Source organism: Opisthorchis viverrini (assembly GCF_000715545.1).
Source record: "Opisthorchis viverrini unplaced genomic scaffold opera_v5_43, whole genome shotgun sequence".
Lineage (NCBI taxonomy): Eukaryota > Metazoa > Platyhelminthes > Trematoda > Opisthorchiida > Opisthorchiidae > Opisthorchis > Opisthorchis viverrini.
The window spans coordinates 984,308-1,001,977 of NW_008751699.1; the positions used below are offsets into that span (position 1 = coordinate 984,308).

The 17,670-nt window shown below is 44.2% G+C and overlaps 1 protein-coding gene across 1 annotated transcript in view; it reads right to left on the reverse strand.

Moving 5' to 3' along the window:
* T265_03154 (hypothetical protein) overlaps positions 1-17,670 on the reverse strand; it is a gene marked incomplete at both ends in the record, with an annotated part of 84,239 nt that overhangs the window by 33,924 nt on the left and 32,645 nt on the right. Inside the window, 8 exons of the mRNA XM_009167567.1 lie at positions 91-303; positions 4,567-4,686; positions 5,596-5,933; positions 8,339-8,603; positions 9,156-9,485; positions 10,940-11,171; positions 15,520-15,800; positions 16,347-16,496. Coding sequence (XP_009165831.1) covers positions 91-303; positions 4,567-4,686; positions 5,596-5,933; positions 8,339-8,603; positions 9,156-9,485; positions 10,940-11,171; positions 15,520-15,800; positions 16,347-16,496 — 1,929 coding nt within the window. The remainder of the gene's footprint in view (positions 1-90; positions 304-4,566; positions 4,687-5,595; positions 5,934-8,338; positions 8,604-9,155; positions 9,486-10,939; positions 11,172-15,519; positions 15,801-16,346; positions 16,497-17,670) is intronic.

Sequence of the window (17,670 nt, forward strand, 5' to 3'; positions counted from 1 at the left end):
TGTCTTTCATTTTCACTCTGCTCACGTGCCGCATGAAGTGCATTACACCCAAAAGAAGAATGCTTCATAGAACTAATAACTAGAACATACCTGAACGTCCAGTGGGCGTGTGGGATCCGGAGGAGTCTCTCCAGTTGCTTCGTAAACCTGCAGAGCAAGTGCTTCTCGAGAAGCTTCCGTCAGATTGGCCCCCAACCCACGTATCATACCGACTGCAAACTGTGCTGTGGTGGTTGCTCCAACAAGATGAGACAACCCATTGAAAACAGTTGCCGCTGGGCTGGTTTCCAAAACGAAATCATTCTGAAGAAAAGGGAAAACCTGCAATCACCGTACTACAAATAAAATATGCAGCAAGTACTCAATGAAATGTAGGAAAGAAATACACTATCGATCCATAGGTAGCTCAGAGGAAGAGAACTTCCACTAGATGAATGAAACGTTCATCTGAGAAGCCGTCACTGGGGGGATTACTCAGAAACCGTGGCCACGTGATTTCGAATCCATGATTGAGGGATGAGGAGTGCTGCCAACCAGCTGATCGTGACCGAGGATTAGCTGTCCAGTCTACTCGCTGGGAGGTCGTGAATTCGAAAGTTCCTGGTGTTTCATGAAGTGCGTACTGCTGCTGATTCCCAATAAGGATGAAACAGCCATACAATGCTTCTCGGTTCTTCAGATAAGAGTGGTTTCATTGACAGGACAAAGTCTCAATCAGAAATTTTAGATCTACCGAGTCACTGAAGTCCGTGGTAGGAGCGCGCCAACAGGAGACTCAGTCCCATCTTTCGGCTATAACATTCTTCAAATGAATGAATCTCAAAAAGTTTGGAGCCGGTTTTAGCTTATCAGGAGATTTTGTCAACCTAATGAATAGTGTTACGTGGAGAAAAATGCTTGGATATGTTGAATATAGTTCCAAATGAAGCGTGTTGATGCCTTGGTGGAGCACCTTTGGTTGTAAAACATTATAAACCAGTGATTCAGTTGAGGTTCAGCTGATCAGTGGAGTTCAGCTAGCTGCTCCGAAACGTGTATATCTACTTAAGATAGCTGGCAATTTGTTTTGGTTGACTGGAATAAACACGTCTTCTGGCGGGCCAGTCTTAATAACTTCTTGTAGTTCAAGACAAAATAGTGACATGTCTAGAAATGACTTGCGACACCAGTTTATAATTTGAGACCATTCTCCATCACAAACCTACTTTGGACGGCCATTAGAAGGGTATTCTTCTGTTTGGTTCTTCGTTTATCTCGAGCAAACTTGTAGCCTACTCACTCGGCCTAGGCGAACACTCGGATCAAAGGCGGAACGTAGTGCAGCAATAGACCTAGCTAACCTGACGGAGCATACTACTCACGAGACTATTGAAAACAGTTAGACAATCCATGGCTGGTCTCGCTCTTCTTGTAACGCACCAGGTAGGCTCATTCCTCAGGTTTCCGTCAACTCTACTTTATTTTGTTTCCCAGAAGTTTCTAAACCTACTCCTCCTCTCCTATTGTGAGTGTGTATAGTTTAAAAACATTAGCTATACACTGGCGAGGTAGCCCTGTATGTGTACTGGGACAACTGAAATATTCTCACTGATGGCCTTATTCGAAGTAGTGCCACTCAGGCGTACCGTATTAAGGGAATCTAGATTTCTTGGGCTGCCAACTCTCTGTCGCAACGCCCACTCAGAAGACGATTGCAGCTCATTATACAACTGTTCTGTTGTCAGTACACTGGATAACTTCGTGTAAGAAAAGAGAATACTGTCACTTCTGTTAATCAGTTGGTGATTTTGTTAATCAACCACTTATATTCATGGATATTGCCGGCTTTTTCCGTGGATATCTAAGTTAACCTCGCCCGGAGAGCACCTTGCTCGCATGATACTCTTATTGAGAATCCAGTAACTCTTGGCATATCGACATTCCCCATGTTGGCATCCTCGCCTTCCCGCGCCTGTGCGCCTTCTCAGAATGGCTTCTAATGCACGCCCGTAATATGAGTTTCCCTCGAGATCCAGTCTGATATCCCAAGGGGACCTTGCCCAACAAACAGGAAAAGTAAGAGCAATCGTTATTCGTTGCCTAGTATGAATATAAAAAGTTTATAGGAGTTGTTGCACACGGTGAGGCTTGGCTGTGGAGATTCGACCGCAGCTACAAAATTTCGTGCAAGAAGTTTAGTGAAGGGAATGTTTCAATGCATAAAGGAATCTTGAAGTGAGGCTGCAGGGTAGCTCATTATCGTAGTTAAGGATCACAGCGTCAGAGAGGCACACGAATCTGACGGAACACCATCAATCAATACCGAACGAGTTAGTTGCACAAGGCACCTTCCGTTTACTTGGCATAGCACTGCACTACTGATGATGTTCCCTATGATTTCCATCGTTATGGGGAGGAACCAAGTGATGAAGAAACCAAAGGAGCGGATCACCGTCATTGTGTGTCGCGAAGCTGATGTAAGCGGTCTATGTTATTTTGTCAGTTTCGCCAACGCTAAAAAGCCTCAGTATGTTGGTGAATTCATTGTAGAGGTATACTGTATTTACAGAGAAAACAAAATACCTGGATACTATGTAATATACTTCAAGAATGGTTGGCTGTCAACATGCGCTCAGGAACAACGTGTGGTTTTCTTAACAAGTGAAGCTAAAAGCCACAAGTTGTCGTTTTTCACTCTCTCGTACCGCCATTCAAGTGGTTGACTCAGCCACTTTATCGCGGGAAACTGGAATCCACCAGATGTCACTACATTATATTACTCCTTAAAAATTCTTTTGGTTCGTCTTAAATAAATCATTTTTCCGTCAGAATCCTTCGGAACATCGTGAGATTCGGTAAAATTGTCTGGGGTGAGTTGTGCTATATCCTGTCTGAGTGCGAGTTAGTTACATCGCTGGTAAATCTCTCGTGGTCGAACGGCCAATTATTTTAACTGCCAGTCGGGAGATTATCGTTTTGAAACTCCCTTTGATTATCCTGACAGATGCACTGCTGATGATCTCCAATAAAGATGGAACAGCCGTAAAGTTCCCGTCATCTTTTCATCATCAATTGCCTTCACTTACAATAAGAAGTGCCACTGAGCCATAGTTTTCGGTTGAACAGAGCATGAACATAAATGGCGAGGATAATGATCAACCTCGAGTGTCCTTCAATCAGACTGTGGTGTAAAACAAGCGAAATAAAGTTTTGAAATTTTGGCGCATCTTCTGAAGTGTTAGGAGTGCGGAATTCCACAGGGTATACACCTCGCAACATGACCGGGGAAAAGTCACTGCGATTTCAGAAGCCGAACAGAAGGGCGCTTTAACCAAATTCTGCAAAAAATATTTAGTTGCTTCAGAAACCCTTGTTCATGGAAAACCGCTTACCAACGCTTTTAGTCGAGCTTGAGATGGGTGTCCCCCGTTCGGGATCATGAATCAGAGGAAGGACCTGTGAGTATGTTGAATGCTTCATGTCGGAAGTCAAGGCTCTCGAGGCGTTAATGTCTGATGATGATTTGAACGTAGAGCCTCTGGACTACCAGTGCCCAGTCAAAATAAGTTTCCTTACAGGATGTTAGCCATCCGTGTAGTACATCTTCGATTCGGAGAGCGTTGGGTGGCATACGTGGGAGGGATGTGCTAGATACGCATTACTTCTGGTTAAGGACAAAAAGGACACCGTCTTACGGTGTTCTCAGCGCATTTTAGTCTAACTTTCTCCACAAATTGTTATTTTACATCTCTCCACGACCAACAAAACGCTGTGGGAACTCAATGGAAAAAATTCCTACCTGGGGAGGCATTCCATAAGGAGCGCACACCAGGATGTACGGGCGTTCTGTCTTTCAACTTTTTTGAACGCGACACTGGGTACAACAAACTGGCAGGCTGGAATCGAAATCAACTAATCAGTGTATTTAGCCTACATGTTATTTCCATCACTTTTGGTTCAGCTACTTGGTGTTTAGAAGCGGTAACATGTGTGTTGGGAATCCGAGTTAAGTTGAGCTGGATTAAGACATTTTGAGAGTAACCGCACCAACCTCTCCCAACTACAGCAAACAAACTCAAGTGTCTGAAACCCATCTTTTCCACGATTAGTTGAATCTGTTGCCTCAGAGCACTTGATAGCTTGCCAGGGACCCAACAATGGGTGTGTTTCAATGTAAGAGAATTGTCACACCTGTAAGATGCAAATGTCAACAAGGTATCGACCAGGTTACCAAAGTGAAACTGGTTGACGGGTATGCATCCCATTATTCTCCAGGCCAGTTAATGGGGTCTGCTAGGTTCTATGGATGGGTCAGTATAAGAATGAACGGAATGCTCCAAAGCACCCTATTTTTATTCCGGTGACTTACTCAATGTATTATTGTTCCGTCACGTCAACGTGATACTGAGCGCAGTGAGATAGTTCTTCACGAAAACCACTTCTGCGCGTGTTTGAAGTATCTCGGATTAGTATAATTTCATAAAGGAAACTACTCAAAAAGTTGATGAAAACTCGTGGACCGCCCAAAACCGCTTTCGCCCTTCTTGGGGCTCATCAGGTAGGCGCAGTCCCCGAGTTTCCGTCAACCTTAGGTTCTACTTGAACTCTAACTGATGATCCCCAAGAAGAGTGAAACTGGTGATGGGCTGTCGAAGAGTTTTCAGCAAACTTGTGGGTAGTTTCTTCTATGAAAATGTACTGAGGTATCTCGGATGTTGCACCAACTCAAACATGAGGTAGCCTTTGCGCAGTACATTCAGTTGAAGAATATCATAAACGAGAGATTCAATAGTCTTCCGTGAAAACCCAGTTGATATGCAAATGAGTGTATTTGTCCACGTCTGGGGTGGTTATGAGTACTCTCCAAACAGTGAGGTCATGAATTGTTTGCGCTGGATTTAAAGGAATCTCTCCCAGCAAGACTACTGCGGCTAATATGAAAACTTTAATGTGACCGTCTCGAGATACTATCAGATACATTTGTTGGTCAACAAACACACGGTTCAGACACTGAATCTTCTATACAGAAAACATCACATTTATTCGGATTTGCCTTAGCCGTAGCGGGAACCCGTTGGATAGTGTTCTTTATTCACTTTGTATTCCCGCCAGAGTAGTAGTTGCAGGAACGCTTTCGGGGTTTCTCCATACCAAATGCTGGAACAGAGACAACTTGAAATTCTCTGCGCCTAAGATGTGAACTTCCCCGATTCAACACGTTGAGTGCAATGCGTTTAGTTCCTATGTGCCCCTGTGCTTTTTTCTTTGTGATTCGCACCACATGATCAATAGTATACTTGAACCGTGACCCACATTTGTATGCAGCAACTAGCAACTAAGAAGGACTATCTGCTATTTTCACTTGCTTATTAACACAAATAACAGGGGTATATGATGCAATGACTTGACTCGACTGGCAGTTTTCCTAAGGATAGTTCTGTCACCTACCTCAAGCAAATCTGCTTAGTACACTTTCATTATCGCATCAGAAATTCTTTTTCGGTGTTCAGTGCGTTGGAAGACTTGGTTGCAGTTAGTGGGTAATGAGTGGATAACCAGCGAACTTGAAAGACATCAGTTTTATAGGCAATCTTGCTTCTCATCCATTTTGGTTACCTTCTGATAAACCCAGTCCAGACAGGTGTAGAATGACTGATTGATGAGAAGCTCGAGTTGGTCACGGTCCTGCTCTGGCTGTTGTGCGAGCCACGCCCCCACGAGCGCCCGCGGTTCTGTAGACTCCTCACTTACATAGACCACCCCCATACGGGACACTGTTGCCGGACTGGCCTGGGTGAGTTCGTGTGTTTCGAACAAAAAGTTGACATTCGGACCGAACTGAATGCGCTCTCCGTTGGGTAGGGTCAGCAAACGGTTGTCATCCAACACGGAATTCAGAGACTCCACCCATTCTGGATCGATATCACCATCGCAAACAATCCAGCATGATTGGGCTGTAGAGGACAGAGAGTTTGGAAAGTAAATTTTCATTTCTACGTGTTGCAAAGAATTTTCCAGCTACGTACAGAGATAAGTTTTGAAGCTGAAGATATCGAATGAATTGTTTGTGGGATGTATATTCTGGCAAGATACAAAAGTGAGAGAAAACGATATCCTATAGAGCATCACTGAACAAGGTTGACATTCAGAGTGATTCGAGTTTCGACTTCCTAAATATCCCGAACGAAATTATTTAACCATTCAGTAGCTTCGTTTGCGCACTTCATTGAACATCAAATGCGAATTCTCACTGATTCAATAGCATGTACCTCACCACGGCTTGCGGTAAAGGAGGCTGTAGACGCCTTTATGCATAGTAGACTCCTTGAGTAGGCTAACAAATTCTGAGTGATGGCTCGGCAAAGGAAACGTAACGGATCTCGAGAAAAGTTATGATTGGTGTGATCACGAGAGTTGGATGATAGTCATCACTCAGTGCACTTGAACTAGGTAAATTATGAATTGGGTTAACCTTGCCTTGGACAGTAGCGAAAACCAGCTCAGAGCCAAAACGGGTATGTGGCATTTTCCGTGATATTTTCGGTCACTTTCTGCCCCCCCCCCAAAAAAAAAACTCCGAATCCCCCCCCCCCAAAAAAAAAAAACTCCGAAAATGCTCGTGCGGTGGGTAAATTACGGAACTATCTCGGTCACATATTATTGATCATGGAGTTCATCATCACCATGAGTGTACTCCCAGGTCATGAGCAAACCTAACCCAGCTCATGCAGTGCATGGAATATGCCTATCGCAGTGCACGCATAGGAATCACATGCGCTTGCAACGGGGTCAGCACGTGATTTCGTCGAATGGTGACCGCAGGTGTCGTCAGCACACCCACCGGAACGAGTTTTGGTGTGAGAACGACCGTTGCGGATGCATGTTTATGGCATGAATTGACGGGAAGTGGAACTGATGTGCCCTCATTAGTTTGGACACCGCAGTGTACAGGCCGGAGCCCGGTTAACCGACTGTTGTCTGTGTTCAAGGTCACCAGGATGCCCACGTAGACTGTTGCACTTTGCTCGATGGATATTAGCCTGAAACAGATTTCTGGGGTTGGATTAAGTGCAGGCCTTTTAAACGGACGGCTTCCTCCAGGTTGGTGTGCAGCAGACTAGCTGGGTCGCCATCAATCACCCCATCAATATTACTCGCTATTTCATCTGGAATATATGAGATCAAGAATAACTGGGAATATATCAATGAGTCTTTACGCGCAATGAAGGGCTATGGAGGTATGAACAACTAAGCACGCAAAATCTGAAATCGTCAACAGGACATTCGCTCCACAAGCTCGCTGTGGAATTTCAGTCTGATGTGCAAAGGTTTCAATCGATGTCTTTGATGACCTATTTCAGGTCCGACCATTATCTGGATTGAACGCACAGCACCATTGTACGAGCGGTGCTCGTAGTCCTCCTGTTGATCTGCTTATTTTTGAACTGCATGAATCGAACTCTTGCTGGACTGCCATGATCCTGTCGGATGCAGAAACTCATTGTCCACCCTTCCCCTGTTGATGTAACCATACGCGCGCACATGAGGCCTATCTCCTCGATGCTTCTACCGTTCAACCGTTCCGACCGTGTTTCCAGTAAAAGACGGTTTGAGATTTTTCTTCACACTCCAGAGATAACTAGGCCTGCGATTGGTAGGCAAGGCAAATTACATGGCCAGTTGACTAGCAGATGCTTTCATACCATTGGTGGATTGTTTTGGGTTGGGTAAAGTAAACTGGGTTCGGAGGTTAGGGAGTGAAGGGACGAGTTGAGGTAAAGAAAAAATCGCATGGGGTGGTGAATGGACTGTGTCCATAGAGTTCATGGGGGGAAAGACAGGTACACCGAATCACATTCTTAATACTGTGACTGAAGCCGTGATTTTGTGTATGGTCATCGGCGTGCCAGTGAATAAGAGAAACCAGATAATGCACTGGATTGACACATTATTGAAAATCATGAAAGGATGCATCCCTATTGCTGAACGCCTGGGTTACGAAGGCTCAGGAGTGAAAACAGATTTCTCCTAAGTACGCTGAGTTGCACAATCTTATCAAGAGGTTTGTATAGGGAAACACTTAAGTAAACGGTACCAATACGCACAACTGTGAACCAACCGAGGCATTCAATTTTTTACTCCGAGAAAGTGGATGCTCCCTGGTGATGCCCATATGCTTCTTGTAGTGAACGTTTTGAGAACAAGAGACTAAGTCCGCCTCAGAAAGAATTCGGATCCTGGGGGTAGGGGCTTCCCAGTTTGAAAGGCTACCATAGCCGTGGTACAGGTTGGTATGTAAGTCTGTTCGCTACTGTTCTGTAGCCTACGTGGTATTTTTTAAAATTGAATTCGCACTTACAACTGTCCTCTTTCACAACGCATCGAGCGCTATAGGTCAGAACACCATCGGTCCATTCCCGAGTATCCGGATCAATACGACCCAGAAGCTGCACCCGCAGCATTGCTTTTGGATTGAAAACATGGTAACGCAAGGGACGTCCAACTTTTGCCAACGCCATGCGTAACAGACGCAGTATGGTGGACTTTCCACAACCGGAAGGACCAACTAAAACAACGCCCATACGTTGTTTTGTCTGTTCATAAACTTCCAGGGCCTTTTGAATCTGCAAAGAAAAAATGAAACGAAAATTGAGCAAACGCTGGGTGTGATCACTTCTATGGTCGACATATGGTAAGCAGCCGAACTTCGTAATTACAGATTATTTTCTGAAGTGCTCGCAATCCTATGCAGTTCACCCAACATGTTAGATTCTTAATCTCTGAATGAATGATCAGGATTTAGTGCGCGATTAGTGGAAAGTCAGTAGGTAATAATCGATCTCATTCATTTGGGGACAGAAACTTCAACCTGCCAGTTCACAAAAATCCCCATTCCTGGGGAAATTCATTTTTTCAACAGATTAGGGTACTGTGCTATACAGGTGCCTTTAATGCGCCACCGACCACTCAGTGTGCAAAGCAAACCATAAATAGAAAAGCTGCAGGTTATAGACAGAAGCTTTTCAAGCTTTCTTGGTAATGTGGAGCATCCAGAGAAGTAGCTGTTGTTGCCGTTATAAAACTCAAGGACGATTTACAGTTTACAAGGTTACTAAAATTTGTTTCGTTTCAAAGCACACTACTTTTTACTAACCCGATTGAAAAATATGACTTACCTGTGGTTCCACCAATACCATGCGATTTTCTTCGACAACTGCATGAAGGGCTTCGGTAAGTGTTGTCAGCTCTGGGTCTTCTGAGGACGAGACGTGTAACTCTGGTTCGGGAAATACGTCACGGAGCAAAGCCTCGAAACGTCCTACGTCTGCGCAAGTCAGTTTCGCCAAAGTATTCGTACGGGCTGCCCTGATCACCATTCTGCTCTCAGTTGCACAACCTCTAGTAGTTGGATCTGCATGTGGATGATTAGATTGATGCGCGTGAAGCAAGCATCCTGCACTGTGTAGCACCGTCTTCAGTGCTCTTAGACCCCAATCGTAGTGTTGCTGAACAGATAAAAGTTGCCTGTAGAATAGGACAAGCGATACAGAGAATATTAAAAAACTGATCGTTTTTGGAAAAGTTTGGTAAGGATCGGCAGATTTGTTGTTGAGCAACGTTTCGCTTTAGACACAAAAGCTTCGTCAGGTTAAGTGACTAGGTTACGAGGTTCATCGAGATTTGGGGCGGAAGGATGAGCAATCAGCTAATTCAAGCTAAATCTCTGTTAGGTTTCGGCCGGGGGATTTTGTGTGTTAGGGTGGGTGACCAAGTGTTAGACCGATGGGGAAACCTGTATGGATTTGCGTCCAGCCTAGGGCCTATTTCTTCTGTTTGGGTTCACGTGATGATCCCTCTTGAAAGTCGTTTCCGCTTTCCGTCTGTCTGTGTGGATGAACTAGTGTTACGATAGTTGTATAAGAGGGATTCTGTGATCTTTGGTCGAGTTGGGATTTCCATCTCCCCTGTTTTCGCTAATGATTCTACATGAATTTACAACCACACACAATCATGTGTCAACTCGGCTTATCTAAGAACGCTTATAGAAAAACCTGATTTATGTCCTTCCCGAGAAGGAAATTATTCAGTGGCCGCGGCAGCTGAGGAATATAATGGATCGTTAGTCGATAGCCTAGTGGGATCATACTGGGCGCCCAACTGCATGGGATTAGCCATACTGCAGCTTCCGATATAATGGAAGTCGTGTTTGCGTGCACCCGATATGTAGTGAGTCGAAGAACACTAGGTCCGTGTACCATCGCAATTCTCGATCGAGTGACATGAATTCGATCTCGTTTTATCCTTGTGGGTAGGTTTGAACTGGCTGCCAAACCCTCAAAAGCAGTTTGATATTGCTACCTAAAGACTGCTTATTAGGTTAGCATCTCACAGATACCTGAAAACTTACTGACCTGATAATTGGCAATCAGGTATGGCTTCGCGCTCATAGTCTTAGGAAGTTTTTGTAATGTAAACTTCCGCAAAGGGGGTCGTTTAGGTTAGCGGGAATGTACCCTACAACTGTCATTTCTACCGACAGATCAAAGGCCTGATGAGTTTACTAGCTTGACCTGTTGCACTGTGGAATAGGGTACTAAAGTATGATAGCCTAAGACGGACTAACACACTGGTTTTGGTTACGTAACCAATACAGTTCAAAAGTTCTTACTAGAGTTTAACATTACTCGAGTTGAATTTTTTTGGATTGTCGCCAAAGCAGGTGATACACTGAGTTCCAGACCATTCAAACCACAGCTTAGGATTTCCTGGTTGGTCATTTTTGACTTTTCTTGTGACCAGTATCAAGTTCAGGGAGAAACAACTAGGGTTTGTGCGATCGAACTGTCAACTAAGTGCCTAGATTCCGATTTAATTATCTTACACATTCTACTGTAACTTTGATGGAGAAATGAAAAGCAACAGATTGGGTCGAGACGTGTAACTCTGGTTCGGGAAATACGTCACGGAGCAAAGCCTCGAAACGTCCTACGTCTGCGCAAGTCAGTTTCGCCAAAGTATTCGTACGGGCTGCCCTGATCACCATTCTGCTCTCAGTTGCACAACCTCTAGTAGTTGGATCTGCATGTGGATGATTAGATTGATGCGCGTGAAGCAAGCATCCTGCACTGTGTAGCACCGTCTTCAGTGCTCTTAGACCCCAATCGTAGTGTTGCTGAACAGATAAAAGTTGCCTGTAGAATAGGACAAGCGATACAGAGAATATTAAAAAACTGATCGTTTTTGGAAAAGTTTGGTAAGGATCGGCAGATTTGTTGTTGAGCAACGTTTGGCTTTAGACACAAAAGCTTCGTCAGGTTAAGTAGGTTGGTTACGAGGTTCATCGAGATTTGGGGCGGAAGGATGAGCAATCAGCTAATTCAAGCTAAATCTCTGTTAGGTTTCGGCCGATTTTGTGTAAAAGCTTCGTCAGGTTAAGTGACTAGGTTACGAGGTTCATCGAGATTTGGGGCGGAAGGATGAGCAATCAGCTAATTCAAGCTAAATCTCTGTTAGGTTTCGGCCGGGGGATTTTGTGTGTTAGGGTGGGTGACCAAGTGTTAGACCGATGGGGAAACCTGTATGGATTTGGGTCCAGCCTAGGGCCTATTTCTTCTGTTTGGGTTCACGTGATGATCCCTCTTGAAAGTCGTTTCCGCTTTCCGTCTGTCTGTGTGGATGAACTAGTGTTACGATAGTTGTATAAGAGGGATTCTGTGATCTTTGGTCGAGTTGGGATTTCCATCTCCCCTGTTTTCGCTAATGATTCTACATGAATTTACAACCACACACAATCATGTGTCAACTCGGCTTATCTAAGAACGCTTATAGAAAAACCTGATTTATGTCCTTCCCGAGAAGGAAATTATTCAGTGGCCGCGGCAGCTGAGGAATATAATGGATCGTTAGTCGATAGCCTAGTGGGATCATACTGGGCGCCCAACTGCATGGGATTAGCCATACTGCAGCTTCCGATATAATGGAAGTCGTGTTTGCGTGCACCCGATATGTAGTGAGTCGAAGAACACTAGGTCCGTGTACCATCGCAATTCTCGATCGAGTGACATGAATTCGATCTCGTTTTATCCTTGTGGGTAGGTTTGAACTGGCTGCCAAACCCTCAAAAGCAGTTTGATATTGCTACCTAAAGACTGCTTATTAGGTTAGCATCTCACAGATACCTGAAAACTTACTGACCTGATAATTGGCAATCAGGTATGGCTTCGCGCTCATAGTCTTAGGAAGTTTTTGTAATGTAAACTTCCGCAAAGGGGGTCGTTTAGGTTAGCGGGAATGTACCCTACAACTGTCATTTCTACCGACAGATCAAAGGCCTGATGAGTTTACTAGCTTGACCTGTTGCACTGTGGAATAGGGTACTAAAGTATGATAGCCTAAGACGGACTAACACACTGGTTTTGGTTACGTAACCAATACAGTTCAAAAGTTCTTACTAGAGTTTAACATTACTCGAGTTGAATTTTTTTGGATTGTCGCCAAAGCAGGTGATACACTGAGTTCCAGACCATTCAAACCACAGCTTAGGATTTCCTGGTTGGTCATTTTTGACTTTTCTTGTGACCAGTATCAAGTTCAGGGAGAAACAACTAGGGTTTGTGCGATCGAACTGTCAACTAAGTGCCTAGATTCCGATTTAATTATCTTACACATTCTACTGTAACTTTGATGGAGAAATGAAAAGCAACAGATTGGGTTTGGGTGGTTCGCTTAGCCTCGAGGTTCATCGTAGAGCATCCTGCATACATCTTTAGAATAAAAAGTGATAAACTGACCGGAAGCAAAGTAGAACTGGTGTGTGGTTTGTAACTGATAAACTGAGCTTAAATTCAGTAATGATGCACCGGAACTATACAAGGGATGACCGTCTGGAAGGGTTGCTTTAAAAATTTAGATACTTCATTACCAAGTGAGTGGTTACAATCTTGGCCGTTAGAGGCCAGATTCAAGGCCAGTCTGGTTCATTCCAACCACATCCGTACCGTATTGAATAAACGTCACGTCTGAGTAGATTAAAGGCGCTTCTTTTCAGAGTACAGTAGCTTGTCAGCGAAACTGCTTCCCCAGTTACGGGAAGAAAGATCGGCTGAATACTCCAGAATGTCCTCACACGAGCAACAAGTGGATCTTTTCCAGATAAGTCCCACTACTAATGCAGAAAGTGCATGTGCGGAAATTTAAGCCACGTCACTTTTTTCCAGCTCCAATTAAATATACGCACACAACCTTGACTTATTTTGGATGAAAACAATTCCCTATCCACACCTGGGCTCATTTTGTCCAAAAAATTTTCTCCGGTCGTACCTAAAACCTTTAATGAACTCTCTGACGCTTTCACCTCTCGTTCATGACGAGGAGACGGCAATAGGTTTTTTGCAAAGCCACGGAGTGACCCATCAGCAACGTTTATGCAGCAATGGCTACCAAATGACACTTTCAACTGTTTCTGACAGGTGGGGATGTAATGCCCAACAGTGTCGGCAAGACATCGGTCTTCGATAGAGAACTTGGATGGAACGGTCTAGGATGGAGTTTAGGACAGTATTCCTATTCATTTATTGCTGGTCCAAAATTTGACAAAAACAAATTCTGCTCAGAGGAATTATCTATTAGCCACACGACCGCTGTTGACTATTCACTCATGAAACGGTTAATCATACTGGAAAATTTGTGGACTGGAGTTCACACACAAGCCATCGAATCTCTTTGGCATGTCTACAAGATGCAGAATAAATGCCAGTGCGGCACATACCGACCTCTAGTGGACAGCTACTTGTGTGAGTTCGTTTTGAGGCAAAGGTACCGAAAAGCGGACCTTTTCATGCAAATTATTAATGACATGTCCCGATTTCACCCTCTTCAATAAAAACTAAAAGTACAAAATTCATATCCTCTTTTTTCTAATCTGTTTTGGGTGGCCGGGCTTATCTGGAAAAGATCCCAATAAGTAACCAGAATGAGGAATAATTCACACGATAAGTGAACCTTCCATCTCAGTTATGTTCAGTTTATCAGCTACAAACCATGTGCCAAGTTAAGTTAATTCCAGCTGCTACAGTTTCGGTCTCAGAAAATGGGAAAGCAGGGGAGATCTAGCCAAACACTGATGGCGATGGCATAATTATTTAGTTCGGAAAACTAGGAAGTTACACATTGAAGGTGATAGCTGTGATGCAGCAGTTCCACTGACTGTGGTTGGGGCATGTCTGCCAGTGTCATTAACCATGGGGGGTCCCTATCCAGGGAGGTAGCACTTTTCGATCCGATTCAGTTTACTGGTTAGTGTTTTCATACTTCGTTACCAGGTCTTACACCGCCTACCTCTTGTTTGCTTCCATCTAGCAAAAGGCTGGGGAAAAAAAAGCTCTACGAGGCAGATGTTCTGTGGCATTCGAATTACCTATTCTCACAGGTGTGACTTATGAAGCTTGAGTAGCTCATTCATCGTGGAAAAGTTCCTTCTTCCTGTGACCATCTGGTTTACCTCATCATCCTACCATACCTGGCCATTCCTTCGAAGACACCGATGGGCCTAGAATGTCAGCCTTTGTAAAGCTTCTGCGTGTAAAGACCGCAGTTCTGATCCATACGTATTATGGATCGCACCCGTAAACTGGATACTCAGAACTTAGTAGACAGTCGCGTCGGCGCTATAGGTGTCGGAGGTTGGCAAAACCCGACTGGTTAATTAATCTTGTCTTTACCGAAAGTCATAAAACTGCCCAGGTAAACAAATGTATCTACCACGTCTATTGCTTCGCCGGAATGTGCGCTGAACAGGGGTAACAAACCAGTCTAACAAACCCTCTGTAATCAGAAGCAACTTAATGGGACTTATCTGAACAACGTTCCACAAACCCATCCCCCTCAGTAGCACTTTACACTTTGCATGTGTGAAGTACATACCACACTTTGAAGCAGGTTATCTAAAATGGTTTGCATTTCTGAAGGATATGAACCAATATCGTCCATATATTCAATTTCTGTCAATGAATGCCCCGTAAGCATTTCGGCTCCTAAGATTTCACAGGTAGATAGAGAAATTTCAAGTAGCGCAGGATCTTCTGTCTGAGAATTAACTTCACGACGAGTGAGTTAACATGCGACCATTTGATGCGGGTTCCGTCACTGAAGGGCAGGTGACGCTGTATTCCGTCTGAGCTAATCACAGTACTGATCAGCCACTCGTGGTCGAATGGCTTCAACCATCAGCCGAGGGGTTGCGGGTTCTAAACCTCTTGAGTTTCGTGAGATGTGAAGTGCTGATGTTTTCAAATAAGGATGAAACACCTATACAATGCTTCTGGACTTTTCAGCATATATCAGGGTTACTCAAAGAACGAAATCACAATTGAAAAGTAAAAAGGTTCGATTCGGGAATCATCAATGCCTATGTAGCCCCTGAAAGAGCGCAGGTAAAAACTCCCTAGGTCTGTGATTCGCTCTAAACAATAACTTCTGAGATACCAATGCAAAAAATCAGACTGGGCTTGAAAAAGAAAGCCGTGAAAATACTGAACCAACCTAGCTAAGGCGAAAACGGAGACCAGTTTACGACCCAATAACCGAGCATGGCGGAATCCTTCTGAGAATAGGATCATTTCGGCAATTAGATCCACATCGGGTTGTGACATGGCCACGGGACGGAACAGCTGTTTAAGATTGTCCGGTAGCTTTTGCCGTCCGCCGTAGCCTTTACCGGCCGGATTCAGAGTGATAAACAGACCCGAATTGGGATCCAGGCTTATGCTCCTATTCAGTAGGGTGATGTGAGAAGACGACGATCGGAGACCATCTTGGATAACCTGTTATAAGGAAATAGGGACAGGGAATGTGCGCTGAACAGGGGTAACAAACCGGTTGTTCTTTTCTAACAAACCCTCTGTAAGCAGAAGCAATTTAATGGGACTTATCTGAACAACGTTCCGCAAACCCATCCTCCTAAAATGACCATAGCCATTTCCAGAGAAAATATGGTGTGCTGGACACATGCCAGTAAAATGAACTGTACTCGACACAGAATTTATCGCCACGTCCCTTAAAAGTTGAAGTAATTTGATTACTAATGGATGTGGATGTAAAGGAATACAGTTAAGTGCCGACAATTCCTGAAATACCTGAATGTAATCCTACTAGATGAAGATATATTGAAAAAAAAACTCATGTATTCGGCGATCAGGTTAGTTGGCCTGCAAGCACACTGGGTACATCAGAACACTGATGGCCAACAAATACGAATGATACGTAAAACAACAATACCTATCGATTAGAATTGACTGGTACTGACTCGGTCCACTTTATTCTGAAGGCGCTCTACGCAACCTGATTGGATGCTTGATCAGGTGACTTACTTGGATTTGCATGGAGACAGCTGAAAGTACGGCCTCTTCTAGGCGATTGAATTCATCGAAACAACCCCACGCCCCACACTTGACGATTCCGACCAAAATGCGTCCCATTGATCGCACGTCTATGCCCTCATCACAGTTGAAAACCAAAACCTGAAATAAAACACTCGATGTCAGGCATTCAGAGACTTGAATTCAAAGACTTGAATTCAGATAGTCGGACACAACATACATTAACAACATATTTTTAACATTGCCATTTTTCTGAAAGAAACCACTTTTATGTTTGTCGAAAACTCTTCGACAGCTTAGGACCAGTTTTGCCCTTTTAGGGGTCCATCCAGTAGGCCAAGTCACCGAATATCCGTTCTGCTTGAAATTCTCCTACTTGATTATTTATGGACACAGCGGGCTTTCCGTTGATCCACCTTACGTTCTGCTTGAAATTCTTCTACTTGATTATTTATGGACACAGCGGGCTGAGTGACGTGACTTCACGAAGGATGGTGTCGCACACTAACTGACCACGCCTCATCTAATTCATTAGGTTCTGTAATACTATACTGACTGTCGTGTGAGCACAGCATTCGAACAAAAATATCTGGTCAGTGGACACAAAAGGAGGGAAAACAAGCGTGCAAACTTGATGATAACAGCTCATGCAAAAGATGACAACGAGTAGGATTGACCAACGGAATTGTGTTGCTCACTTTTCAGCAGTAGTCAGTCAACTATAAAAGTATGCATAGGAATGGAGTATGAGTCGATCCAACCAACCCAAATTAGTATACAGCGGGTGCAACGAAAACTCAGCTGCTTTTGGGATGTAGGCAACTGTCTACGGATGAAAAAATACTGGAGCGTGTTAGGATGCGTCCAGGCCTAAACGTACATGTGCAGAGAACGACGCGTCGCGAAGATCGGCATCAGTAACCACACGGTCCGGAAAGCAGATTTGTGAGCGTGTAACAGTTGCCCTTCCGTTTAATTACTCCTCCAAGCTATTTCGCACCTGCATCTACGATCCCCAGTTTGTTTTGTCCGCCTCACAATCACGAGTCAACATCGTGACAATGAGTACGACCTTTGGTCAGCAACAGGTTCCTTGAACTCGTTAAGAGTGCAATGTGATTTCACGCTCGATATATACAGGGACAGAACAGGGCCAACCAAAAAGCACACAACACAGTCAACACACACACACACACTCACGCGCAACGGGTCAGCCAAACACTTCAAGTCCACGGACACGGAACACGTGTAGCAGCTATACTGCGGAGAAAACACGTTCCTGCCGTCCGGACTTTCACCAAGGAACTCTCACAAC